The sequence below is a fragment of the Globicephala melas genome, chromosome 8 (assembly GCF_963455315.2).
Source record: "Globicephala melas chromosome 8, mGloMel1.2, whole genome shotgun sequence".
Lineage (NCBI taxonomy): Eukaryota > Metazoa > Chordata > Mammalia > Artiodactyla > Delphinidae > Globicephala > Globicephala melas.
This window is the reverse complement of record NC_083321.1, coordinates 70,912,574-70,935,121: the sequence shown is the minus strand read 5'-3', so window position 1 is coordinate 70,935,121 and position 22,548 is coordinate 70,912,574. Positions and strand designations below refer to the sequence as shown.

General features: G+C 35.0%; 1 protein-coding gene across 6 annotated transcripts in view; it reads left to right on the top strand.

The window, feature by feature from the left end:
• MTMR2 (myotubularin related protein 2) overlaps positions 1-22,548 on the top strand; it is a 111,969-nt gene that overhangs the window by 71,078 nt on the left and 18,343 nt on the right. For all 6 annotated transcript variants that reach the window (XM_030883716.3, XM_060303937.1, XM_030883720.3 and 3 more), the window contains 4 exons: positions 853-936; positions 9,052-9,201; positions 9,956-10,144; positions 20,948-21,133. In XM_030883716.3, coding sequence (XP_030739576.1) covers positions 853-936; positions 9,052-9,201; positions 9,956-10,144; positions 20,948-21,133 — 609 coding nt within the window. The remainder of the gene's footprint in view (positions 1-852; positions 937-9,051; positions 9,202-9,955; positions 10,145-20,947; positions 21,134-22,548) is intronic.

Genomic DNA, 22,548 nt, shown 5'->3' with positions numbered 1-22,548 from the left:
TCTTTCTATCCAGGATATTTCCATGATGAAAAGCTGTATGTGGTTTTCATTAGGATGTGAAATCTTTTTAATTGAGAGCTGAGAGTTAAGTCTAGCAATTTCAGGAGGGAAGGGTGGATAAATACTTAGAACTGAGTTCCTACTGTGTGCTATTAACAGTACTAGGTTTCCTCATTTATTTTATATAATCTAACTTCTACAGTAGCCCTGTGGTGCTAAATATTATTTATCCATATTTTAAAGTTGAAACCAGGAGCAGGTAAATAATTGACTCAGTGGCATAGTTAGTAAGAAGTAAAATTTAGAATCAATCCTGGTCTTCTGACTCAAGTTGGAGTGTTTATCATCATAGTTGTTCCTGCTATTCTGTCTACATTAATGATAAATTAAAGTTTCTTTTTTGGTACAGCTTGCAAGCCCCAAATTAAAAAGTTTATTCAGTATGTTTTAAAAAATGTAGCATACTAATCCTTAAAGCTGCTTAACTGCTGATATCTGTGATGTCAAACTAATTAATTATATCAGGAGATGTCTTTTTTATGTAATATCTTTCATTATTTAGAAGTAAACCTAAAACAGCTACCAAAGATATCTGAAGGAAACATGGTGATATGTTAGCATTTGATAAATCTTGGTGACAGACCTTTGTGCTTTTCTGTGCTTGAAAATATAAAAAAAAGTAAGTTTTCAAAATTATAAAACAAAGGCTAAAACAACAATATAAAGAAGAATACCAATACAAAATATCCTTACAGATAAGTAAATGAAAACTTGGGGTATGATAAGGTTACATTTCTGATTCATTACCTTCTTAAATGTCTTTTTTAGCTATTAACTCTTTACTTTTTGTAGCCTCTTTTTGCTTTTGAGTACAAAGAAGTATTCCCTGAAAATGGGTGGAAGCTATATGACTCTCTTTTAGAGTATAGAAGGCAGGTAAGTACTTTTTTTTTGAATTTCAATCTTCTGTATTCTTTTCATTACAACAAAATGTTCATGGATAGAAGTGAACAGCTTTATATAGTTTTATGGTTTTTGTTGTTTCTTTAACAAAGGCTAATCTTGATTTTTTTGATTGCCTTTCAGTTTCTTTAAACAGCTTTTCAGACTATGCCAATGATCTTTCATGAATCTTTACTTATCTAAGAGTTTACAAGTAAATCAGTTTATTGAAAAAATGTTTAATAATTATAAAAATAAAATTGTAAATATATTTACATTTTAATGTTTTTATATGTCATTCGCATTATTCACTCAGATTTTTCTTTTTGGGTATCCTATAATTTAATTCTGAAAACATTTCCTAATAATTCTACTACTTATAATTTAGCTGCACATAAAATTTTGAAAGTTCTACATTTTCAGAGGACACACTTCTACATAACATGTTAATAAATCAAATCTGATAGTATACAAAAGAGATAATACATCATGACTAAGGTGAGTTTGCTTAATATTAGAAAACCTAATAATGTGATTCACCACAGTAGGAGATTAAAGCAGAATTCTGTCTTGAAATCTGTGTTATAGTGTATCATTCTCCCTATTCTTCCTCAATATACCACTTCCCAGAGTTCCTATACTGCAATACTTAAACTCTACCAAAAATAGTCTTTATTTTTAACTTTCCACATGTTCACTATGCATTCTTGAGAATTTTTCAGACACATTGATTGTTTCTTGGTAATTATTAGATTTGATATTCAAATTATTCTAGAATTCAAATATGACAAACATTAGGCTCTGATTTTTATATTTAGATTTTAAACATTGCATTTTAATTACTATAAAGCTTCTAATTTTTTAGGTTTGTTTCAGAAAGCCAGGAAGAATAAAAAACCATCACTAGAGAACTAAAGATATCCAGATGGTTTGAAACTGATTTTGTTGCTCAATTGCATGTGGCAAGTAAAATTTAAAATTAGTTATAAAACCATCAGTTATAAAACCATTCAGTTATAAAACCATCAGCTGGAAAAATATGAAGCAGAATACAAAATAAATGGATCAGCTTTTAAAAACCAAGAGTCTACACGTAACATTGCAAAATTTTTGCTAAACCAAAAATCCAGTGTCCGAATTAGGTGGCAAAGCAATCAGAAAATCTAACAAATGTCTGTAGAACTGTAAAAATAAAGAAATTCTTTGGGAATCTGGGCAAAAATTGCTGTCTGTTGTAGTAGCATTCAACATAGAACTTTGGAAAGGAGATGAGATAACTGTGTCCACGAAAAGAAAGAAATTAATATGAAAAAGAATAAGTTGAAGAGTGAGTGCGAAAAAACAACCCGATCAAAAAATGGGCAGAAGACCTAAATAGACATTTCTCCAAAGACATGCAGATGGCCAACAATCACATGAAAAGAGGCTCAACATTGCCAATTATTATAGAAATGCAATTCAAAACTATAATGAGGGCTTCCCTGGTGGTGCAGTGGTTGAGAGTCCGCCTGCCCATGCAGGGGACACGGGTTTGTGCCCCGGTTCGGGAAGATCCCACATGCCGCGGAGCGGCTGGGCCCGTGAGCCATGGCCACTGAGCCTGCACGTCCAGAGCCTGTGCTCCGCAATGGGAGAGGCCGCAACAGTGAGAGGCCCGCGTACCGCAAAAACAAAAAAAAAACAAAACTATTATGAAGTATCACCTCACCCTGGTTAGAATGGCTGTCATCAAAAAGTCTACAAATAAATGCTGCAGAGGGTGTGGAGAAAAGAGAACCTTCCTACACTTTTGGTGGGAATGTAAATTGGTATAGTCACTATGGAAAATAGTCTGGAGGTTCCTTAAAAAACTAAAAATAGAGTTACCATGTGATCTGGAAAAGATGAGAACTCTAATTCAAAGAGATACATGCACCCTAATGTTTCATAGCATCACTATTTACAGTAGCAAAGGCATGGAAGCAACCTAACTGTTCATCAACTGATGAATGGATCAAGAAGATGTGGTGTACACACACACACACACACACACACACACACACACACACACACACACACACACTGGAATATTACTCAGCCATAAAAAGGAATGAAATATTGCCATTTGCAGCAATGTGAATGGACCTAGAGATTATCATACTGAGTGAAGTAAGCCAGGCAGAGAAAGACAAATATATAATGTCACTTACATGTGGAACTAAAAAAGTAATATAGATGAACTTGTTTACAAAACAGAAACGACTCACTGACATAGAAAACAGACTCATGTTTACCAAAGGAGAAAGAGGTGGGGGGAGAGATAAGTTAGGAGTATGGGATTAACAGATACACACCACTGTACGTAAAACAAACAACATTGATTTACTGTATAGTACAAGAACCTATATTCAATATCTTGTAATAACCTATAATGGAAAAAAATCAGAGAAAATATCTATAACTGAATCACTTTGCTGTACATTTGAAACTAATACAATATTGTAAATTAGCTGTACTCCAATTGAAAAAAAGTAAATGAACAGCTATACACATTCAGAAAGAGAATTATGAGATTAGGAAATGCAGTAATCAGAATACAGCATTGAACTCTATACTGAATGGTACAGATGCTCTATGGTCTTTGATTTACTAGATTAATTTGTTGGCTTTTTACTGCAGAGTTAGACACTTTGTCTCTGAGTCAACTAAGTTAAAGTCTAGTGGAGAGGACACTGTATTTGGTGTAGTTAGAAGACTTTTTTTTTTTAAATTTAAGTTTATTACTGAAGAAAATGAAGATAATCTCTTCTGTTTGTTTCTTTCCTTGTTTTCATTGAGGTATAATTGACATACGACATTATATTAGTTTCAGGTGTACACCATAATGATTTGATATTTATAAATATTGCGAAATGATCACCACAGTAAGTCTAGTTAACATCTAGACAGTGTCACCAAAAACAGTTACAGGATTCTTTTTCTTGTGATGAGATCTTTCAAGATTTATTCTCTTCGCAACTTTCAAATATACAATACAGTATTAACTATAGTTACCATGCTGTACAGTGTATCCCTGTGACTTACATTTACTTTATAATTGGAAGCTTGTACCTTTTGGCTCCCTTCACCATTTCGCCCACTCCTGACCTCCTGCTTCCAGGCTTCCAACAACCAACCATCAGTTTGTTCCCTTTATCTATGAGCTTGTTTTCTTGTTTTTTTTTTTTTTAAGATTCCACATATACGTGAGATCGTCATACAATATTCGCTTTTTTCTCTCTTATTTCACTTAACATTGTGCACTCAGGTTCCATCCATGTTGTCACAAGTGGCAAGATTTCATTCTTTCTATGGTTGAATAAAATTCCATTATATATAGAGATCTCTCACTCTTTTTTTATATATATATATATATATATATATATATATATACACCACATTTTCTTTATTCATCAGTGAGCACTTATATTGTGTCCATATCTTGGCTATTGTAAATAATGCTACAATGAATGGAAGCATATATCTTTTTGAGTTAGTGTTTTCATTTTCTTTGAATAAATACTCAGAAGTGGAATTGCTGGATCATATAGTAGTTTTATTTTTAATTTTTTGAGGAACCTCCTTACTGTTTCCCACCAACACTGCACAAGGGCTCCCTTTTCTGCACATCCCCGCCAACACTTGTGATTTCTTGTTTTTTTGTTGATTAGCCATTTTATTTTATTGTTTATTTATTTATTTTAAAAATTATTCATTTATTTTTTAATACATCTTTATTGGAGTATAATTGCTTTACAGTGCTGTGTAATTAGCCATTTTAACAGGTGTGAGGTGGTATCTCATTGTAGTTTTGATTTGCATTTCCCTGATGATGAGTGGTGTTGAGCATCTTTTCATGTGTTCGCTAGCCATTTGTATGTCTTTGGGAAAATGTTTATTCAGATCCTTTGCTCATTTTTAATCGGATTTCTTGTTGTTGTTTTTAAGTTCTTTATATATTTTGGATATTAACGCCATATCAGGTATATGGTTTGCAAATATTTTCTCCAATTTCATAGGGTGCCTTTTCATTTTGTTGATGGTTTTTCCTTTGCTATTCAGGGTAATCTCTTAATATAAATGTTGAGACTAAAAATAAAGCATCAGAGTATTCCTTTTTTCTTCTTTTAAATTAAAAAAAAAATGGATGTGGTAATACTCACACTCTGTATAAAATTCAAAAGGTATAAAAGGGTATACTGAAAGGAAGGTTTCCCTTCCGGCCAACATTGTTCCCCAACCATCCCAGTTCCTCTCCCTTTAGGAAATAATGTTACTCATTACCCTTATATCCTTTCAGAGATTTTATGCTACACAGCTTGTATAATGTGTATAGAGTATTTTTTTAAAGCAGATAATAGCATTCTGTACACACTGTACCCTTCTTTTTCATTTAACATATTTTGGAGATTATACCATCTCAAAACACACGGCCTCTCTATTCTTTTTTTCTTTAAAATTGATATATAATTCACATACCATAAAATTTTCTACTTTAAAGTGTACACCACTGGTTTTTTGTTTGTTTGTTTGTTTGTTTTTGCGGTACGCGGGCCTCTCACTGTTGTGGCCTCTCCCGTTGCGGAGCACAGGCTCCGGATGCGCAGACTCAGCGGCCATGGCTCACGGGCCCAGCCGCTCCGCGGCATGTGGGATCTTCCTGGACCAGGGCACGAACCCGTGTCCCCTGCATCGGCAGGCGGACTCTAAACCACTGCGCCACCAGGGAAGCCCTACATCACTGTTTTTTAACATATTCATAAGGTTGTGCAGCTGTCACCACAATCTAATTCCAGATCATTTAGAAGACTCAGTTTTGAATCCTACCTCTGGCACTTGCTTAGCTCTCACACTTAGATATGTGCTGTTGAATGAGTCACTCATGTCACAGTGCCTTTATTTTTTACTTGGTGATAGGAACTGCCTTATAGGATTGTTTGAAGGATTAGTGATACACAGAAAGGCACATTATAAACCATAGAAATCGATCCAAATGATTATTATTATATTTGTTACATTGTAAAGCGCTAAATACAGAAGTCATGATTGGTTGGCTTTTCGTGTGCTGCCGTTGAAACACAAAATGAAAGCCACATTAAATTTGTAGACCTATACCTTATAGTGCCTAAAGAAATTAGATTATATATTTTTTAAATGGGCAAAGCTGTTAGTAACCATTTGTTTGTTGTATAAGAGAGTATTTCTTTAATTTTCTCTTGACACATGTAGTGATTATACAGAGGACCCTGAAATTTGTGGATAAGGTCAAGAGAAATCATCAAGTTGCTAAAATAGTAAAAATCAGTATATAGAAAATGAGCATGGTCTTCTGCAGAAATAATCATATGGTAGATACCTTGCTTAACAAATTTGGAGAGCACTCAAGTACAGTAAAGGAGAACAGAATTTATCCTCAGAAATGGAATGTAAGTAACTAGGGAAAGCTATAATCCAGTTAATTTGGTTGTAAATTGACTGACAAATGGTTACATTAACTGAAGGGCAGTGATTTGCATGGAGAGAAGAAAGATGTATGCCAGAGATCAACAGTTGTCCTTATATCTTTAGCACTGTCTACAAAGAGTGTATATGCTGACTAGCCAACTCCAGTTTTCTGCTTGGAAGGCACTTCTTTAGTGCAGTTAGGTGTGTCAGCTTCTCTAAGAATGAGGAGGACAATAGCCATTAAGGTAATTTAAGTCAACGATTCTACTCCCACCCATCCATTTTTCTGAAGAATATGACACAACCTCAGTGGTAACAGTTCTCCCCGGTAGTGATTTTCCAAGGATATGGGAAGGCAGTGAGAGAGAGATGGGAGTTACCTACCTGTGTTAAAGATGGTACACTAGGATCTCAGGAGATCTGACCCTCTCAGCTTTGACTCCATATTTTCTAAGAAAACGTCAGAAACTAATTTTGCTTCTTGTAGAAGCTTCCTTGTGTTTCATTGATTTTATTCATTCACACATTCATTCATTCATCAAATTCATGTAGCACCTACTGTGTACTAGTGGCTAAAACAGAAAGACACACTCCTGACTCCCAAAGAACATATGTTTAATGGAGGATTCAAAGAAGTAAACTAACAATCAAAATACACAGTGATGAATATTGTGAATAATAGAGCAAGTACTCTGGTGATAGAATATGAAGCCATCTGGAAACTGAAGGTGTTTGGTATAGGCTAGACTAGAGTGGCCAGAGATCAGTGGGGAAAGCAGGAGTGTGAAGGTCTTTGCCAAGTCCCATAAAGAATTCTATACTTTATGTGAAAAGGAATAGGTAGCCATTGATAGTTTTTAGGCAGAAGAATGATGTGATAGCTTTTGCATCTTAAAAGAATTTTGAGGCAGTGTGGAGAATGGATTGCAGAGGGACAAAAGAGAAGTGACAATGGCCCGAATTAGGGAAGTGACAATGGCCTGAATTAGGGAAGTGACAGTGAAGATTGAGAGACGTGAGCAAACTTTTTTCAGGCACTTTTGGAAGAAAAAAATCATAAAAATTAGTCATTCATTGGAAGTAGAGGGTGAGGGAGAGTTAGAGGTGGTATCCAAGTTTCTTGGTTGAGTACCACCTCTATAAACTTACGAATTCATTTTTTTCATTGTACATTTTTTATTATAGCATGAACATTTATTTTAAACATCTCTTACTTAAACCTTTTTTTTATTTCTGGAAATAAGTAAGGATCTTACCTGAACAGTTATCTAGAAAGTTGAGGAAAGCAGGAGGGAAAGAGAGATGTAGATCATAGGAAGCAAGTTGGGACCAGGCTAATTAAATGGGGTAAATAGTATTTAAGGCACTAATGAAGAGACAGACCTTGGCTAGGGATAGGTGGAAACTCTCTTGATAATATTTATCACATGATTACTGGAAGGGAATTTTCCTTTCTTAATTTTAATATCCTCCTGGGTGTTCGGCAACAACTTTAGAAATACCCCTTTAAAGGAGAGTACCTCCTGCCCTTTGATTACAGATTTTTATAACAATTTTGTGAACCAGGATAGTAGAATTTTTCTTGAGACACAATGTTCCTTTTTTATTAAAAGGATAGTTTTAGAATGTACATGGAATTCTTTACAACTTCCTTTGGTCAAGTTACAGTTTGTGCCACAATTTCTTCATCTATAAAGTGACAGTAATGAAACCTGAATACAGTAATATGTGTGTGGGGGGGCAGGGGGGGAGGGAGGGAGGGAGGGATAGAGAAAGGCTGCTGGCATAGTGCCTGCACATAGTAGGTGCTCAATAAATGGTTTTTTTTTTTCTGTAATTTGGTTTCTTTCAGTTTTGTCTTTTTCGGTTTATTGAGTTGTCAGAAGTAATAAAATTAAAAATATATGTATTTTCTTAATTCCAGCCATTTAATGTAATGGCTCTATTTTCTATGGAATGGAGGATGGAAATTTTAAAGTGTTTTATTAAGTAATCCTATATGTGAAGTGGTATACTAGTTATAAATATGGCAAATATTTAAGGACCAAATGAGTTTAATAATTGATGTGTTTTTAAAAAATTGTTTTAAGTGTTTCTCTTGCCTCTTTTTTTTTTTTGGTTTTGCCTTCTATTACTTCCTTGTTTTTTAAAATATGTTTTATATCAGCAACATTTTATTAATAGTGTAAAATTCACTTTGGGTATATAAGTGATAAACATGTATGTAGCATTCTGGTGGACTCTTGGTGCCTGCCCTCAGAAATTTCTTTGTATAGATGAATGGCAGCAGAATTACTCACCAGTCAAACTGTATGAGACTGTGTTCTTTTTAAAGACAAGAACACTTTCAGTCTTACTGTTTCCTTGCTTTTCATTTGATGTGCTTAGGACAGACCCAACACTCAATCAGTATTTAATGATTTAATAAATCTATTAACGTAAAATTGAATGCCAAAATGAACACAGATCCCTGTGTTAGAATATCTCATCCTAAAAGCCTGGTCACCACAGGCAGACAATAACTATTCCAACAACTTAAGTGATACATAGTGGAGAAAAGAGAAGTTGAATAGGAGGCTTCTGTTCTGATGTTTTAAAATATTTTTGTTGGGCAGTAATTTGTCTTATGTTTTATTTCACATGTAGGGAATTCCAAATGAAAGCTGGAGAATAACAAAGATAAATGAACGGTATGAGCTTTGTGATACATACCCTGCCCTCTTGGTTGTGCCGGCAAATATTCCTGATGAAGAATTAAAGAGAGTGGCATCCTTCAGATCACGGGGCCGTATCCCAGTAAGTGCGAAGCTGTGCTGAAACTTTCCCATTGCTTTTGTACTTCACATAATGATGAGGATGACAAATGGGAGAATGGTTGCAGGATTAAAAATAGCTACAGCAGCAGGTCTTCTCTGGGGATATTAGAGAATGTGTTATTTAGTAAAATTTAAACCAGAGGAAAGACTTGGACTAAAGACGTTTCTGGAGAATTTGAGATGGATATTAGAGAGCTGCATGGTTCTTAACTTGAAAACAAAGTTGGCTCTGTATTCACTATTTCTTTATCTTATTATACATCTTTGGTCATGGTGATAAATGCTTTTTTTCCTTTAAATCCTAGAAAGAAGAAAACTTTACAAATTTGTGATGAATTACTGTGTTCTAGAAAGATAGCTCAAATAATTTTAGGTACAAAAATTCAGATTCTGAAGACTGTATAGTTGGACAGTTTTGCTGATACAGTACTCAGACTTTAAAAGTGGGGTTTACTTAGCCCCGTTTTAATCTATTTTTTTTCTAGAGACCACACTTCCAATAATCAGTGACTTTCATAAATCAATATCTGATTAATGAATTAGACCAAGTTTTCCACATGCTAGTATTGGCTTGAAAGAAAGGTGATGATTTTCATAGCAGCCTCGTATATCCTTTTATGGCTAGCCTTTGAATCCAATTAGAAAGCAGAGTTTTATAGAGTAATGATTTTCAGAAGGCTTATAAACAGAGGAGCATGTAAAGGGTGTGTTGCCACTTTTTTCCCCCCATTAAGGTTTTATCATGGATTCATCCTGAAAGTCAAGCCACAATCACTCGGTGTAGCCAGCCCATGGTAGGGGTAAGTGGGAAGCGAAGCAAAGAAGATGAAAAATACCTTCAAGCCATCATGGACTCCAATGCCCAATCTCATAAAATGTTTATATTTGACGCCCGGCCAAGTGTTAATGCTGTTGCCAATAAGGTGAGATCGTCTTCCAGCAATTAGGATTATAGTTAGAGTTTCATGAGTTTGGTGGGAGCCACAGTGCACTAGAAAGACTTTGGGCTTTTCAATGATAAAAGTGTAGATTCTAATCCTGACTCTTCTACTTGATAGTGTAACTTAATTTTTTTTTTTTATTTTATATTGGGGTATACTTGATTAACAATGTTGTATTAGTTTCAGGTATACAGCAAAGTGACTCATTTATACATATAAATGTATCTATTCTTTTTCAAATTCTTTTCCTATTTAGGTTATTACAGAATATTGATCAGAGTTCCCTGTGCTATACAGTAGATCCTTATTGGTTATCTGTTTTAAATATAGCAGTGTGTACATGTCAATCCCAGTATAATGTGGAGTCAGTTATTTAATCCTTTTAGTAACTTTAATTTGCTTATTTGTGAAATGAGAATCATAATAACTAACAGGGTTGTTTTAGGGGCAAAACTCACCTGATAAAAAATAGTGCATAATCCTGCTTACTTACGTAAGAAATAGGTATTCATCAATTACTAGTTTCTCTTTCCCTTCTCCAAACTGGACAATAAACTGAGCTTGTGACTGACAAAAGAAGTCTGCACAGCACTGTTGTAGAAATCATGCAGTGTTCTCAGTGACCAGTGCTGCCCTCTTCTGGCAGCCCTCCACCTGTACAAGCTATTCAGACTGAAAACTTGCAGTTAGCTGGAGCAGTGGTCCTGATTTCTGCTATAGAATAAATATTAGCATTGTGGAACTAGAAATTCTAGTCCAGTTGCCAAAATCTACCTTAGGAGAAGGAAAGAGAAGAGATGCAATTTAGCTTTAAAAAATTGCCTCACATACAAGCAGAAAAAACCCCAAAAGTCCCCCCAAAACTAAAACACCCCAAATCCTATAACTAAATAAGAGAGAAACACCATTAAATCTTGGTTATACATCCAGGCCTATGTGCAGATGTGTGCACACATATATTTGAGACAGAATGGGATAATTGCAACTTCCTTTTTTTAATTGGTGCTGTTTTTTTCTATGCCAATAAATATCTGTAACATAATTACTAACACCAATTGTTTTTGGGTATTTAGGTTCTTTCTTTTTTTTTTTTTTTTTGCTATTATAAACAGAGCTGGGGTGACCATCCTTAAATTAAATTATGGATCATGTACCTAATTACTTCTGTCCTATTTAGTGTTTTGAGGACATTGTGAATTTCAGACATTCTCTGTTAAACTGTAAGTATTTCCCCTTAAAGGAGAAATGAGGCAACGTGTATATGAAGCTGGTACCCCAGAGACTGGCATGTATTTTTCCAGTAATTACTTGTTCCCTTCCGTAAACCTTATACCATGAATTAGCAGGAATGAGACTTAAGATGTTATCTAGGATGAGAGATGGAGAGAGGCATATAAGGCAGAAAAGGGGGTAGAGCAAAATATTACATTCCTCGTCTTTTTTTAACATCTTTATTGGAGTATAATTGCTTTATAATGGTGTGTTCGTTTCTGCTTTATAACATAGTGAATCAGCTATACATATATCCCCATATCTCCTCCCTCTTGTGTCTCCCTCCCTATCCCACCCCTCTAGGTGGTCACAAAGCACGGAGCTGATCTCCCTGTGCTATGCAGCTGCCTCCCACTAGCTAGCTATTTTACGTTTGGTAGTGTATATCTGTCCATGCCACTCTATCACTTCATCCCAGCTTACCCTTTCCCCTCCCCATGTCCTCAAGTCCATTCTCTACATCTGCATCTTTATTCCTGTCCTGCCCCTAGGTTCTTCAGAATCTTTTTTTTTTCTTTTAGATTCCATATATATGTGTTAGCATATGGTTTTGTTTTTCTCTTTCTGACTTACTTCACTCTGTATGACAGACTCTAGGTCCATCCACCTCACTACAAATAGTTCAATTTCATTTCTTTTTATGGCTGAGGAATATTCCATTGTATATATGTGCCACATCTTCTTTATCCATTCATCTGTTGATGGACAGCTAGGTTGCTTCCATGTCCTGGCTATTGTAAATAGAACTGCAATGAACATTGTGGTACATGACTCATTTTGAATTACAGTTTTCTCAGCATATATGCCCGGTAATGGGATTGCTGGGTGGTATGGTAGTTCTATTTTTAGCTTTATAAGGAACCTCCATACTATTCTCCGTATATACTGGCTGTATCAATTTACATTCCCACCAACAGTGCAAGAGGGTTCCCTTTTCTCCACACCATCTCCAGCATTTATTGTTTGTAGATTTTTTGATGATGGCCATTCTGACTGGTGTGAGGTGATACCTCATCGTAGTTTTGATTTGTATTTCTCTAAAATGATTAGTGATGTTGAGCATCCTTTCATGTGTTTGGTGGCAATCTGTATATCTTCTTTGGAGAAATGTCTATTTAGGTCTTCTGCCCATTTTTGGATTGGGTTGTTTGTGTTTTTGATATTGAGCTGCATGAGCTTCTTGTAAATTTTGGAGATTAATCCTTTGTCAGTTGCTTCATTTGCAAGTATTTTCTCCCATTCTAAGGGTTGACTTTTCATCTTATTTATGGTTTCCTTTGCTGTGCAAAAAGCTTTTAAGTTTCATTAGGTCCCATTTGTTTATTTTTGTTTTTATTTCCATTTCTCTAGGAGGTGGGTCAAAAAGGATCTTGCTGTGATTTATGTGAAAGAGTGTTCTGCGTATGTTTTCCTCTAAGAGTTTGATAGTGTCTGGCCTTACATTTAGGTCTTTAATCCATTTTGAGTTATTTTTGTGTATGGTGTAAGGGAGTGTTCTAATTTCATTCTTTTACATGTAGATTTCCAGTTTTCCCATCACCACTTATTGAAGAGTCTGTCTTTTCTCCATTGTATATTCTTGCCTCCTTTATCAAAAGTACGGTCACCAGGGCTTCCCTGGTGGCGCAAAGGTTGAGAGTTCACCTGCTGATGCAAGGGGCACGGGTTCATGCCCCTGGTCCGGGAAAATCCCACATTCCGTGGAGCGGCTGGGCCCGTGAACCATGGCCGCTGAGCCAAAAAAGTACGGTCACCATATGTGTGTGGGTTTATCTCTGGACTTTCTCTTCTATTCCATTGATCTGTATTTCTGTTTTTGTGCCAGTACCATACTATCTTGATTACTGTAGCTTTGTAGTATAGTCTGAAGTCTGGGAGCCTGATTCCTCCAGCTCCGTTTTTCTTTCTGAAGATTGCTTTGGCTGTTCCAGGTCTTTTGTATTTCCATACAAACTGTGAAATTTTTTGTTCTAGTTCTGTGAAAAATGCCATTGGTAGTTTCACAGGGATTGCATTGAATCTTTAGATTCCTCTGGGTAGTATAGTCATTTTCACAATGTTGATTCTTCCAATCCAAGAACATGGTATATCTCTCCATCTGTTTGTATCATCTTTAATTTCTTTCATCAGTGTCTTATAGTTTTCTGCATACAGGTCTTTTGTCTCCTTAAGTAGGTTTATTCCTAGGTATTTTATTCTTTTTGTTGCAGTGGTAAATAGGAGTGTTTCCGTAATTTCTCTTACAGATTTTTTTATCATTAGTGTATAGGAATGCAAGAGATTTCTGTGCATTAATTTTGTATCCTGCTACTTGACCAAATTCATTGATTAGCTCTAGTAGTTCTCTGGTAGCATCTTTAGGATTCTCTGTGTATTCTCATGTCATCTGAAAACAGTGACAGCTTTACTTCTTCTTTTCCAATTTGGGTTCCTTTTATTTCTTTTTCTTCTCTGATTGCTGTGGCTAAAACTTCCAAAACTATGTTGAATAATGATGGTGAGAGCGGACAACCTTGTTTTGTTCCTGATCTTAGAGGAAATGGTTTCAGTTTTTCACCATTGAGAATGATGTTGGCTGTGGGTTTGTCATATATGGCCTTTATTATGTTGAGGTAAGTTCCTGCTATGCCTACTTTCTGGAGGGTTTTTATTGTAAATGGGTGTTGAGGTTTGTCGAAAGCTTTTTCTGCATCTACTGAGATGATCATATGGTTTCTCTCCTTCAGTTTGTTAATATGGTTTATCACATTGATTGATTTGCGTATATTGAAGAATCCTTGCATTCCTGGGATAAACCTCACCTGATCATGTTGTATGATCCTTTTAATGTGCTGTTGGATTCTGTTTGCTAGTAGTTTGTTGAGGATTTTTGCATCTGTGTTTATCAGTGATGGTGGCCTGTAGTTTTCTTTCTTTGTGACATCTTCGTCTGGTTTTGGTATCAGGGTGCTGGTGGCCTTGTAGAATGAGTTTGGGAGTGTTCCTCCCTCTCCTATATTTTGAAAGAGTTTGAGAATGATAGGTGTTAGCTCTTCTTTAAATGTTTGATAGAATTCGCCTGTGAAGCCATCTGGTCCTGGGCTGTTGTTTGTTGGAAGATTTTTAATCACAGTCTCAATTTCAGTGCTTGTGATTTGGTCTGTTCATATTTTCTATTTCTTCCTGGTTCAGTCTTTTAAGGTTGTGCTTTTCTAAGAATGTGTCTGTTTCTTCCAGGTTGTCCATTTTATTGGCATACAGTTGCTTGTAGTAATCTCTCATGATCCTTTGTATTTCAGCAGTGTTAGTTGTTACTTCTCCTTTTTCATTTCTAATGCTGTTGACTTGAGTCTTCTCCCTTTTTTTCTTGATGTCTAGCTAATGGTTTATCAGTTTTGTTTATCTTCTCAAAGAAAGAGCTTTTAGTTTTAGTGATCTTTGCTATCATTTCCTTCATTTCTTTTTCATTTATTTCTGATCTGATCTTTATGATTTCTTTCCTTCTGCTATCTTTGGGGGTTTTTTGTTCTTCTTTCTCTAATTGCTTTAGGTGTAAGGTTAGGTTGTTTATTTGAGATTTTTCTTGTTACTTGAGGTAGGATTGTATTGTGATAAACTTCCCTCTTGGAACTGCTTTTGCTGCATCCCAAAGGTTTTGGGTCATCGTGTTTTCATTGTCATTCGTTTCTAGGTATTTTTTGATTTCCTCTTTGATTTCTTCAGTGATCACTTCATTATTAAGTAGTGTATTATTTAGCATCCATGTGTTTGTATTTTTTTACAGATCTTTTCCTGTAATTGATATCTTGTCTCATAGTATTGTGGTCGGAAAAGATACCTGATACAATTTCAGTTTTCTTAAATTTACCAAGGTTTGACTTGTGACCCAAGATGTGATCTATCCTGGAGAATGTTCTATGATCACTTGAGAAGAAAGTGTATTCTGTTGTTTTTGGATGGAATGTCCTATAAATATCAATTAAGTCCATCTTGTTTAATGTATCATTTAAAGCTTGTGTTTCCTTATTTATTTTCATTTTGGATGATATGTCCACTGGTGAAAGTGGGGTGTTAAAGTCCCCTACTATGATTGTGTTACTGTCGATTTCCCCTTTTATGGCTGTTAGCATTTGCCTTACATATTGAGGTGCTCCTGTGTTGGATGCATAAATATTTACAAATGTTATATCTTCTTCTTGGACTGATCCCTTGATCATTATGTAGTGTCCTTCTTCGTCTCTTGTAATAGTCTTTATTTTCAAGTCTATTTTGTCCAGTATGAGAATTGCTACTCCAGCTTTCTTTTGATTTCCATTTGCATGGAATATCTTTTTCCATCCCCTCACTTTCAGTCTATATTTAATCCATTTACTTTTAAGGTAATTATCGATATGTATGTTCGTATTACCATTTTCTTAATTGTTTGGGGTTTGTTATTGTAGGTCTTTTCCTTCTCTTGTGTTTCCTGTGTAGAGAAGTTCCTTTAGCATTTGTTGTAAAGCTGGTTTGGTGGTGCTCAGTTCTTTTAGCTTTTGCTTGTCTGGAAAAGTTTTAATTTCTCCATCGAATCTGAATGAGATCCTTGCTGGGTAGAGAATCTTAGTTGTAGGTTTTTCCCTTTCATCACTTTAAATATGTCCTGCCACTCCCTTTTGGCTTGCAAAGTTTCTGCAGAGGATCAGCCGTTAACCTTATGGGGATTCCCTTGTATGTTATTTGTTGTTTTTCCCTTGCTGCTTTTAATATTTTTTCTTGTATTTAGTTTTTGATAGTTTGATTAATATTTGTCTTGGTGTCATCTTATTTTTTAAGTCATTCCCATGCATATTTCACTACAGAAATCTCTTTTTTTAAAAGACTCTGATATATTTTATCTATTGGGACAGTCTTCTGATATGTGATAGACAACAAAAATCTAGGAAGGCATAGACAAAGCAAAGAAATAAAAATCACTTATAATCACTAATCTTTGATATATTTTCTGCCACTGTTCTGTGCATTTATGTATTGTTATATTTCATTGTTTTTCCTCTCTATATGAATTATTTCTTTTCATGAAATATCCCTGAAATAACTTCAATAGTACTCATCATACAGCTATATCATTGTGCAGTTAATCATTCTTCTAATATTAGGTCTTTAAGTATTTAGTATTTTAAATACAGCTAAAATAAGTATCTTTCGTTGGCATCTTTATTTCCATAAAATAGTTTTGTAGATATACCATTACTATATCATAGTTTAAAGTATGCATATTTTTAAAAGTTTTGTTACATATTGCCAGCATTCTTCGGGAAGGTTAGTTTACCAGTTTGATATATTTTTTTCCTGCCATTTTATTGAGATATAATTGACATAGAAAAGTGTGTATGTTTAAGGTGTACAACATAATGATTTGATATATGCATATATTGTGAAATGATCACCCCCCCTAAGTTTAGTTAACATCCATCACCTCACGCAGTTACATTTTTTTTTCCTTGTGAATTTTCAAAGTCTACTCTCTTAGCAACTTTCAAATATACAATATAGTATCGTTGACTATAGTCATCATGTTGTGCATTACATCACCACTACTTACTTATCTTTTAACTGGAAGTTTGCCCTTTTTTACTGCCTTCACCCAATATCCCCACCATCTCCCTTTTAAAATTTGCAAAAGTATATATCCTTATTGCAACAAGTATTTTTTTACCTTTGTAGTAAGAACATTTTTTATAGCTTTGTCAGTGTGAATATGACAACTGCTTTTGCACCATGAGCCGTATCAAGAATTAAAACTGTACTAGCCACTAAGTCTTCCATGTGTGCCCTACAGCAATTAAATTTACCTTCTACCCCTGCTAAAAGTAACCACTATCCTAACTTTTATAGTAGTCTTCTTACATTACTTTATACTTTTATTACTGAAGTGTATACATCTCTAGACTCTTAGCCTTGCCTTTTCAAGTATTGTATTTGATATGTCTTTTAAGTCTCTCTTCATCTATAGTCTTCCCCTTGCCCTTCCTTTCTCCTTCCCTCCCTCCTTCACTCCAATATATTTTATTGTAGAGTTTTCCACAGTCCAGGTTTTGCCGATTGTATTATGGTATGGTTCAACTTTCTTCTGTTCTCTGAATTTCCTTCACATGAATTCAGAGGTTTATTCAGATTCAGGTTCAACTCCTTTGGCAAGGCTATAGGGGATATATCAGGAGGCACATAATTTGTGGCTGATTCTTCTTTTTGGGATATCAGCAGCTGTTCATGCTCTGTACCGAGATGTGTTAATTCACTGGGGTTGCCAAATGGTGATATTCTGATTTCATGATTTCCTTTTCAGCTTAGTTGAACTCTTTCTGTAAAGAAACACTTTCTCTTATCTAAATTTTGGTTAACCAGCAGTTCAGTTCATATAAGAAAGCCAGGATAAATGCTTGATTCTTTTTCCTTATTTATCAGTTTTCCCAAAAATGAATTTACTCCCTACCATCCCATGAGGGTGACTAATTTTTTTAAGTGTCATTATGAATGCATGTATTTATATGTAGTCAACAATTTCTAATTCATTGCAGATGGTATTTTTGAAAAAAAAAAATTCCCACCTTTGGTCTGAGGGGCACTTTTCAAGTTACCTCCTGAGTTCTTTTGACATAACCATAGTAATCTTTGCTATCTGGTATGACAAGGTATACCAGACTCATCAGGAAATCTTGTATGTTTCCTGCCACAGGCTTAGAATAACCATTTCTCTAAGAAGTTCTGGTTTCTGTTAGTAGGAAGTGGTATTTCAAACCATAATCTGGGTGCTAAGGATAATTATTTGCTGGGTTGGTCTAATTTCTAAGTCTTTTCAGTGGATAGAGCTAGGAGACATATGTTTTTAAAGATAAAGTATTATACCTCATGAGTTCATACTGGTGCTTTCAATTTAAATTCAGTACTAGAGTTTTTACATAACTTCTTCTAAGTTACATGTGTATCTTCTTCCTTCCACACCAGAAATCCCGATTCTCAAAGACAGAGGGGATAATAACATTAGTATGCTACATAATTACTCATTTGCTTTATCCCACCATGGTCTTAGAATAACAGTATTAATAGTATCATCACCAGTACATTTACTGAAAAGTTAAATTTTTTTCCATTTGCTCCCATTTTAAAATGAATTGTATTATATTTATGTCATCAGAGCATGTGTAGACTTTACATAGTCTCCCTTTTGTACACATACTTTTTGCCTTTTACCCCTGACTTCTACAAGTAGCTAAATATTTTGTGCCAATAACCAATTCTTATATGGATGTCTTTCTGGTCTTTTTCTTTTGTCTGGAGTTGTTCTCTTGTAAATGTTTCAGCAAGGCTCATAAGAACTATATTCTGAGTATTTGTATGCTGATAGCAGCTTTATGTCCTTTATATTCGAGTTAGTTTTGTTGGGCATAAAATTCTTGGCTTACATTTGATTTTATTGAATGTCTTAAATATGTTGCGTTTCTTTTGGCATAAAGTTTCAAAGTCTGATGATAAACTAAATTTCCTTTCCTTCTAAGTCACTTTTTTTACTTGGATTTGTGAAAGATTTTGTTTTTTCTTTTTCTTTGAAGTCCAGTTATTTTGCCAGAATATGTCTTCATGTTTTGTGTTCTGGGTCTATATTATCAAGTATACGTGTATGCTATTTTAATTGGTAATTTCCAATTAAAAAATTTCATGAATTTTTTCTTTAATCATAGTTCTTAGTATTTGTTTCATTTCCATGTATGGCTTGCTTCTTCTGGACTCCTGTTATTCCTGTGCTGGCTCTTCTTTGCCTATCTTCATCATTTGCCACTTTCTCTTGAATCCTTTTTATGCTTTCTATTCCTGTTTTGGTTTTATATTTTGCTTTTCACTGTCTGTTTCTTTTAATTTAATATCCATTGTGTTTATTTGCTCTTGAGTTTCTTCTAATTTAGTCTTTATTTCTGATTTTTTTTTCTTTTATTTCTAATTTGTTCCCAAGTCTCATTTCATTTCTGAGTTTCTCTAATAACTCAGCTGTTAGACTGGGCAGAACCCTTCCTGGTTTCAGTGGTACTTCTTAGATTGATCTGTTGTTCTTCCCTGTAGTTCTGGAGGAAGAAAGCTAAAACAAGGAAGCAGAACAAACACTACAAATTATAAGACTCTCTTGTGAGTCTCTTGTTCTCCACTCCATCTTATATCCATTTGTTCCTTCACACATTTGCCGACAGCATCTAGATCTTGTGACTGTTGCTGGTTTTGGGGTTTGATGGAATGCTTTGTCCTCCAGTTCTGTCTTGAATGATTTTTGTGTGTTTTTGATTTTACTATCTAGTTGCTCTATTTTTTAAAATATCAGTTATATTGAAATATAATTCACATGCCATAAAATGCACTCTTGTAAAGTATGTATTTCAGTGTTCTTATTATATTCATAAAGTTGTATAACTATCTGATTCCAGAGCATTTTCATTCTGTGTGTTTTTGTGACAGGTTCTGTGTAGTTGCTACTACTGCCATGTTTCTAGGATTTGTTGCAACAAATTTGAACGTCCCTTTACCCCTTGCCTGTCCTATCCCACTTTCCAGAAGTAATCCATGTTAACAGGTACCTAATGAAACACTGTTAATTTTGTACCTGTACCATTCTTAACTCCGAACTATTTCCCAGACTATCAGTGTCAGAAAGGAAACTTGAACTTCCTTTGGTAATTTGTTGTTGGTTAAGAGGTGAGTTTTGTTGTTTTCAAAGGTGTAATCTCTTAATTTTGTATAACTACAGTGGCTGTTCCTGTATCTTCCTAATTTTTTTTCCATTAGTGCTCTAAGAAGCATGATTTTATCCATAAGACAGGATGCATATTTTATACATAAAGTAGGAGAATATTTTTTTCTTAAAATAGAGAAAGATTCAATCCAGAAAAATTTAGTTCTTCAGCCATAGCTTATTGTGAACACCAAATATTTCTCATTTTGTTCTGTACTTGTAGATTTACATCTTTGAAAATAGTGATAGTATTATACTATAATACTCTGTGCTTTTATACTTGTTCAGTCTTTTTGTTTAATAGTAGTTGTGTGGTTATAATAGAAGCCAGTCATTATGATTGCAAAGCACTTTGCAAATATTAAGATTAAAAGGTGAAGAGGAAGGGAGGTGAAGAAGCATGGGCCAGGGGTAAAGTAGTCCCTGTACATGGAGCTTGCTGGTCTGGTGACTTCAGTCTTCTTTATGAAATTATGTTTGAGTAGGACTTGAAATATGGATAGGGAAATTTTACCTTCATTTATGTTATCACATATAATTTTAACAAAAGGAAGTCAGGGTGAGAGTATATTCTTGTTTTATGAAGAACATGTGATAGAGCGTGGTTGTGTTAAGTTGCCTTGAGCCAGCCACATTTTCCTGTGGAGTTTTCCTACCATCAGTAATGTGTATCATCTTTGATTCTATTGGATATTTTGTGGCATTCTTGGGGATGTCAACATACAATGGATGTTCATTCATTTATGATTTCCTGTGATGTTTGCTTTTTTTTTTTCCAGGCAAAAGGTGGAGGTTATGAAAGTGAAGATGCCTATCAAAATGCAGAACTAGTTTTTCTAGATATCCACAATATCCATGTTATGAGAGAATCTTTACGAAAACTTAAGGAGATTGTGTACCCCAACATTGAGGAGACCCACTGGTTGTCTAACTTGGAATCTACTCACTGGCTAGAGCATATTAAGGTGGGTATGTTATTATTTCTTTAAACTATCATAGGATATCAAACAAGGACTTTCTCTGCCCTTTTGTCTATATCGGCTCTTTTCTTACCATTGAAATCAAGATGAAAGTATCTTTTTAAACAGCGAAAAATTGATAACTGCTTTGATAATTAGAACTACTTTTAAGTTTTGGTGCCTGAATGAATTAATTTTCTGTATTATGCATTTGGTTCAGTTGTACTTCTTTTGTTCCCTCTCTTTCCCATCCTATCTGAATTCCGCCCATCCTTCAGATCCCAGCTAATATTTCATTTCTTCCATGAAGTCTTCCCAGATTGCATTCGTTTTCATTTTCTCTGAACTTTTCACTTTACTTTTGCTTTCCAGCCAATCAGGTGTTACCATGCACTTGATTTAATTACTTTTATGTGTCACCCAACTTATATTGCTAATTCATGGAGAGTAGGACAGGCTAAATCATATTTCTTCTTTGTCTCCTCAGGAGCCAGGGCAGCACTATATGATATGAATAAAGCACTCAATAAATAATTGTTGCATGGCTTGTGAAAACCATTCTGGTCAGGCACATGAGGTGAAATAGTTAAATGAAGGATACCATTTGAATGCTAAATGATTTGGAGACTACCGTGTGAACCCTAGCTTGCCTAATATGTTAATATATATAATGTTTTTTTTTTGTTTGTTTTGTTTTTTGCGGTACGTGGGCCTCTCACTGTTGTGGCCTCTCCCGTTGCGGAGCACAGGCTCCGGACGCGCAGGCTCAGTGGCCAAGGCTCACGGGCCTAGCCACTCCACAGCATGTGGGATCCTCCCGGACCAGGGCATGAACCCGTGTCCCCTGCATTGGCAGGCAGACTCTCAACCACTGCGCCACCAGGGAAGCCCAATATATATAATGTTTGAAGCACCAAATGTTATTTCAGTTAATATAGTTACAAATATTTTCAGATAGTGTCTGAATTTCAGTAAGATACCTTACCAAAATATAGGTTTCTATAATATATATGACCACATATATTCATATTATGAAATAAATGGAAATGAGATTTTTCATGTTAAGAAGGAGCAGATTGTACTCACATTAAAACCTCTAAAACTAAGACAGAATTGAAAGCTAAATTGACCTAATGACAATTATAGACTATTTTGATTACTGTTTCTCTTCTAGAAACATAGAAGCTTGAATGTAGCAAGGTGTATACACACTCTTTTGTTAAAGAGAATGGTCACAGGACCATCTATTACATTGTATGATGTATAAGTAGAAAACCATAAGACTTGATTCAGAACTAACGTAAATTGCAGCATTCTGTAAGTTCCAGGTCAATTTTTAGCAGGTACAACATTCTCTCCAAAAATCTGGCTATAGGGCTTCCCTGGTGGCGCAGTGGTTGGGAGTCCGCCTGCCGATGCAG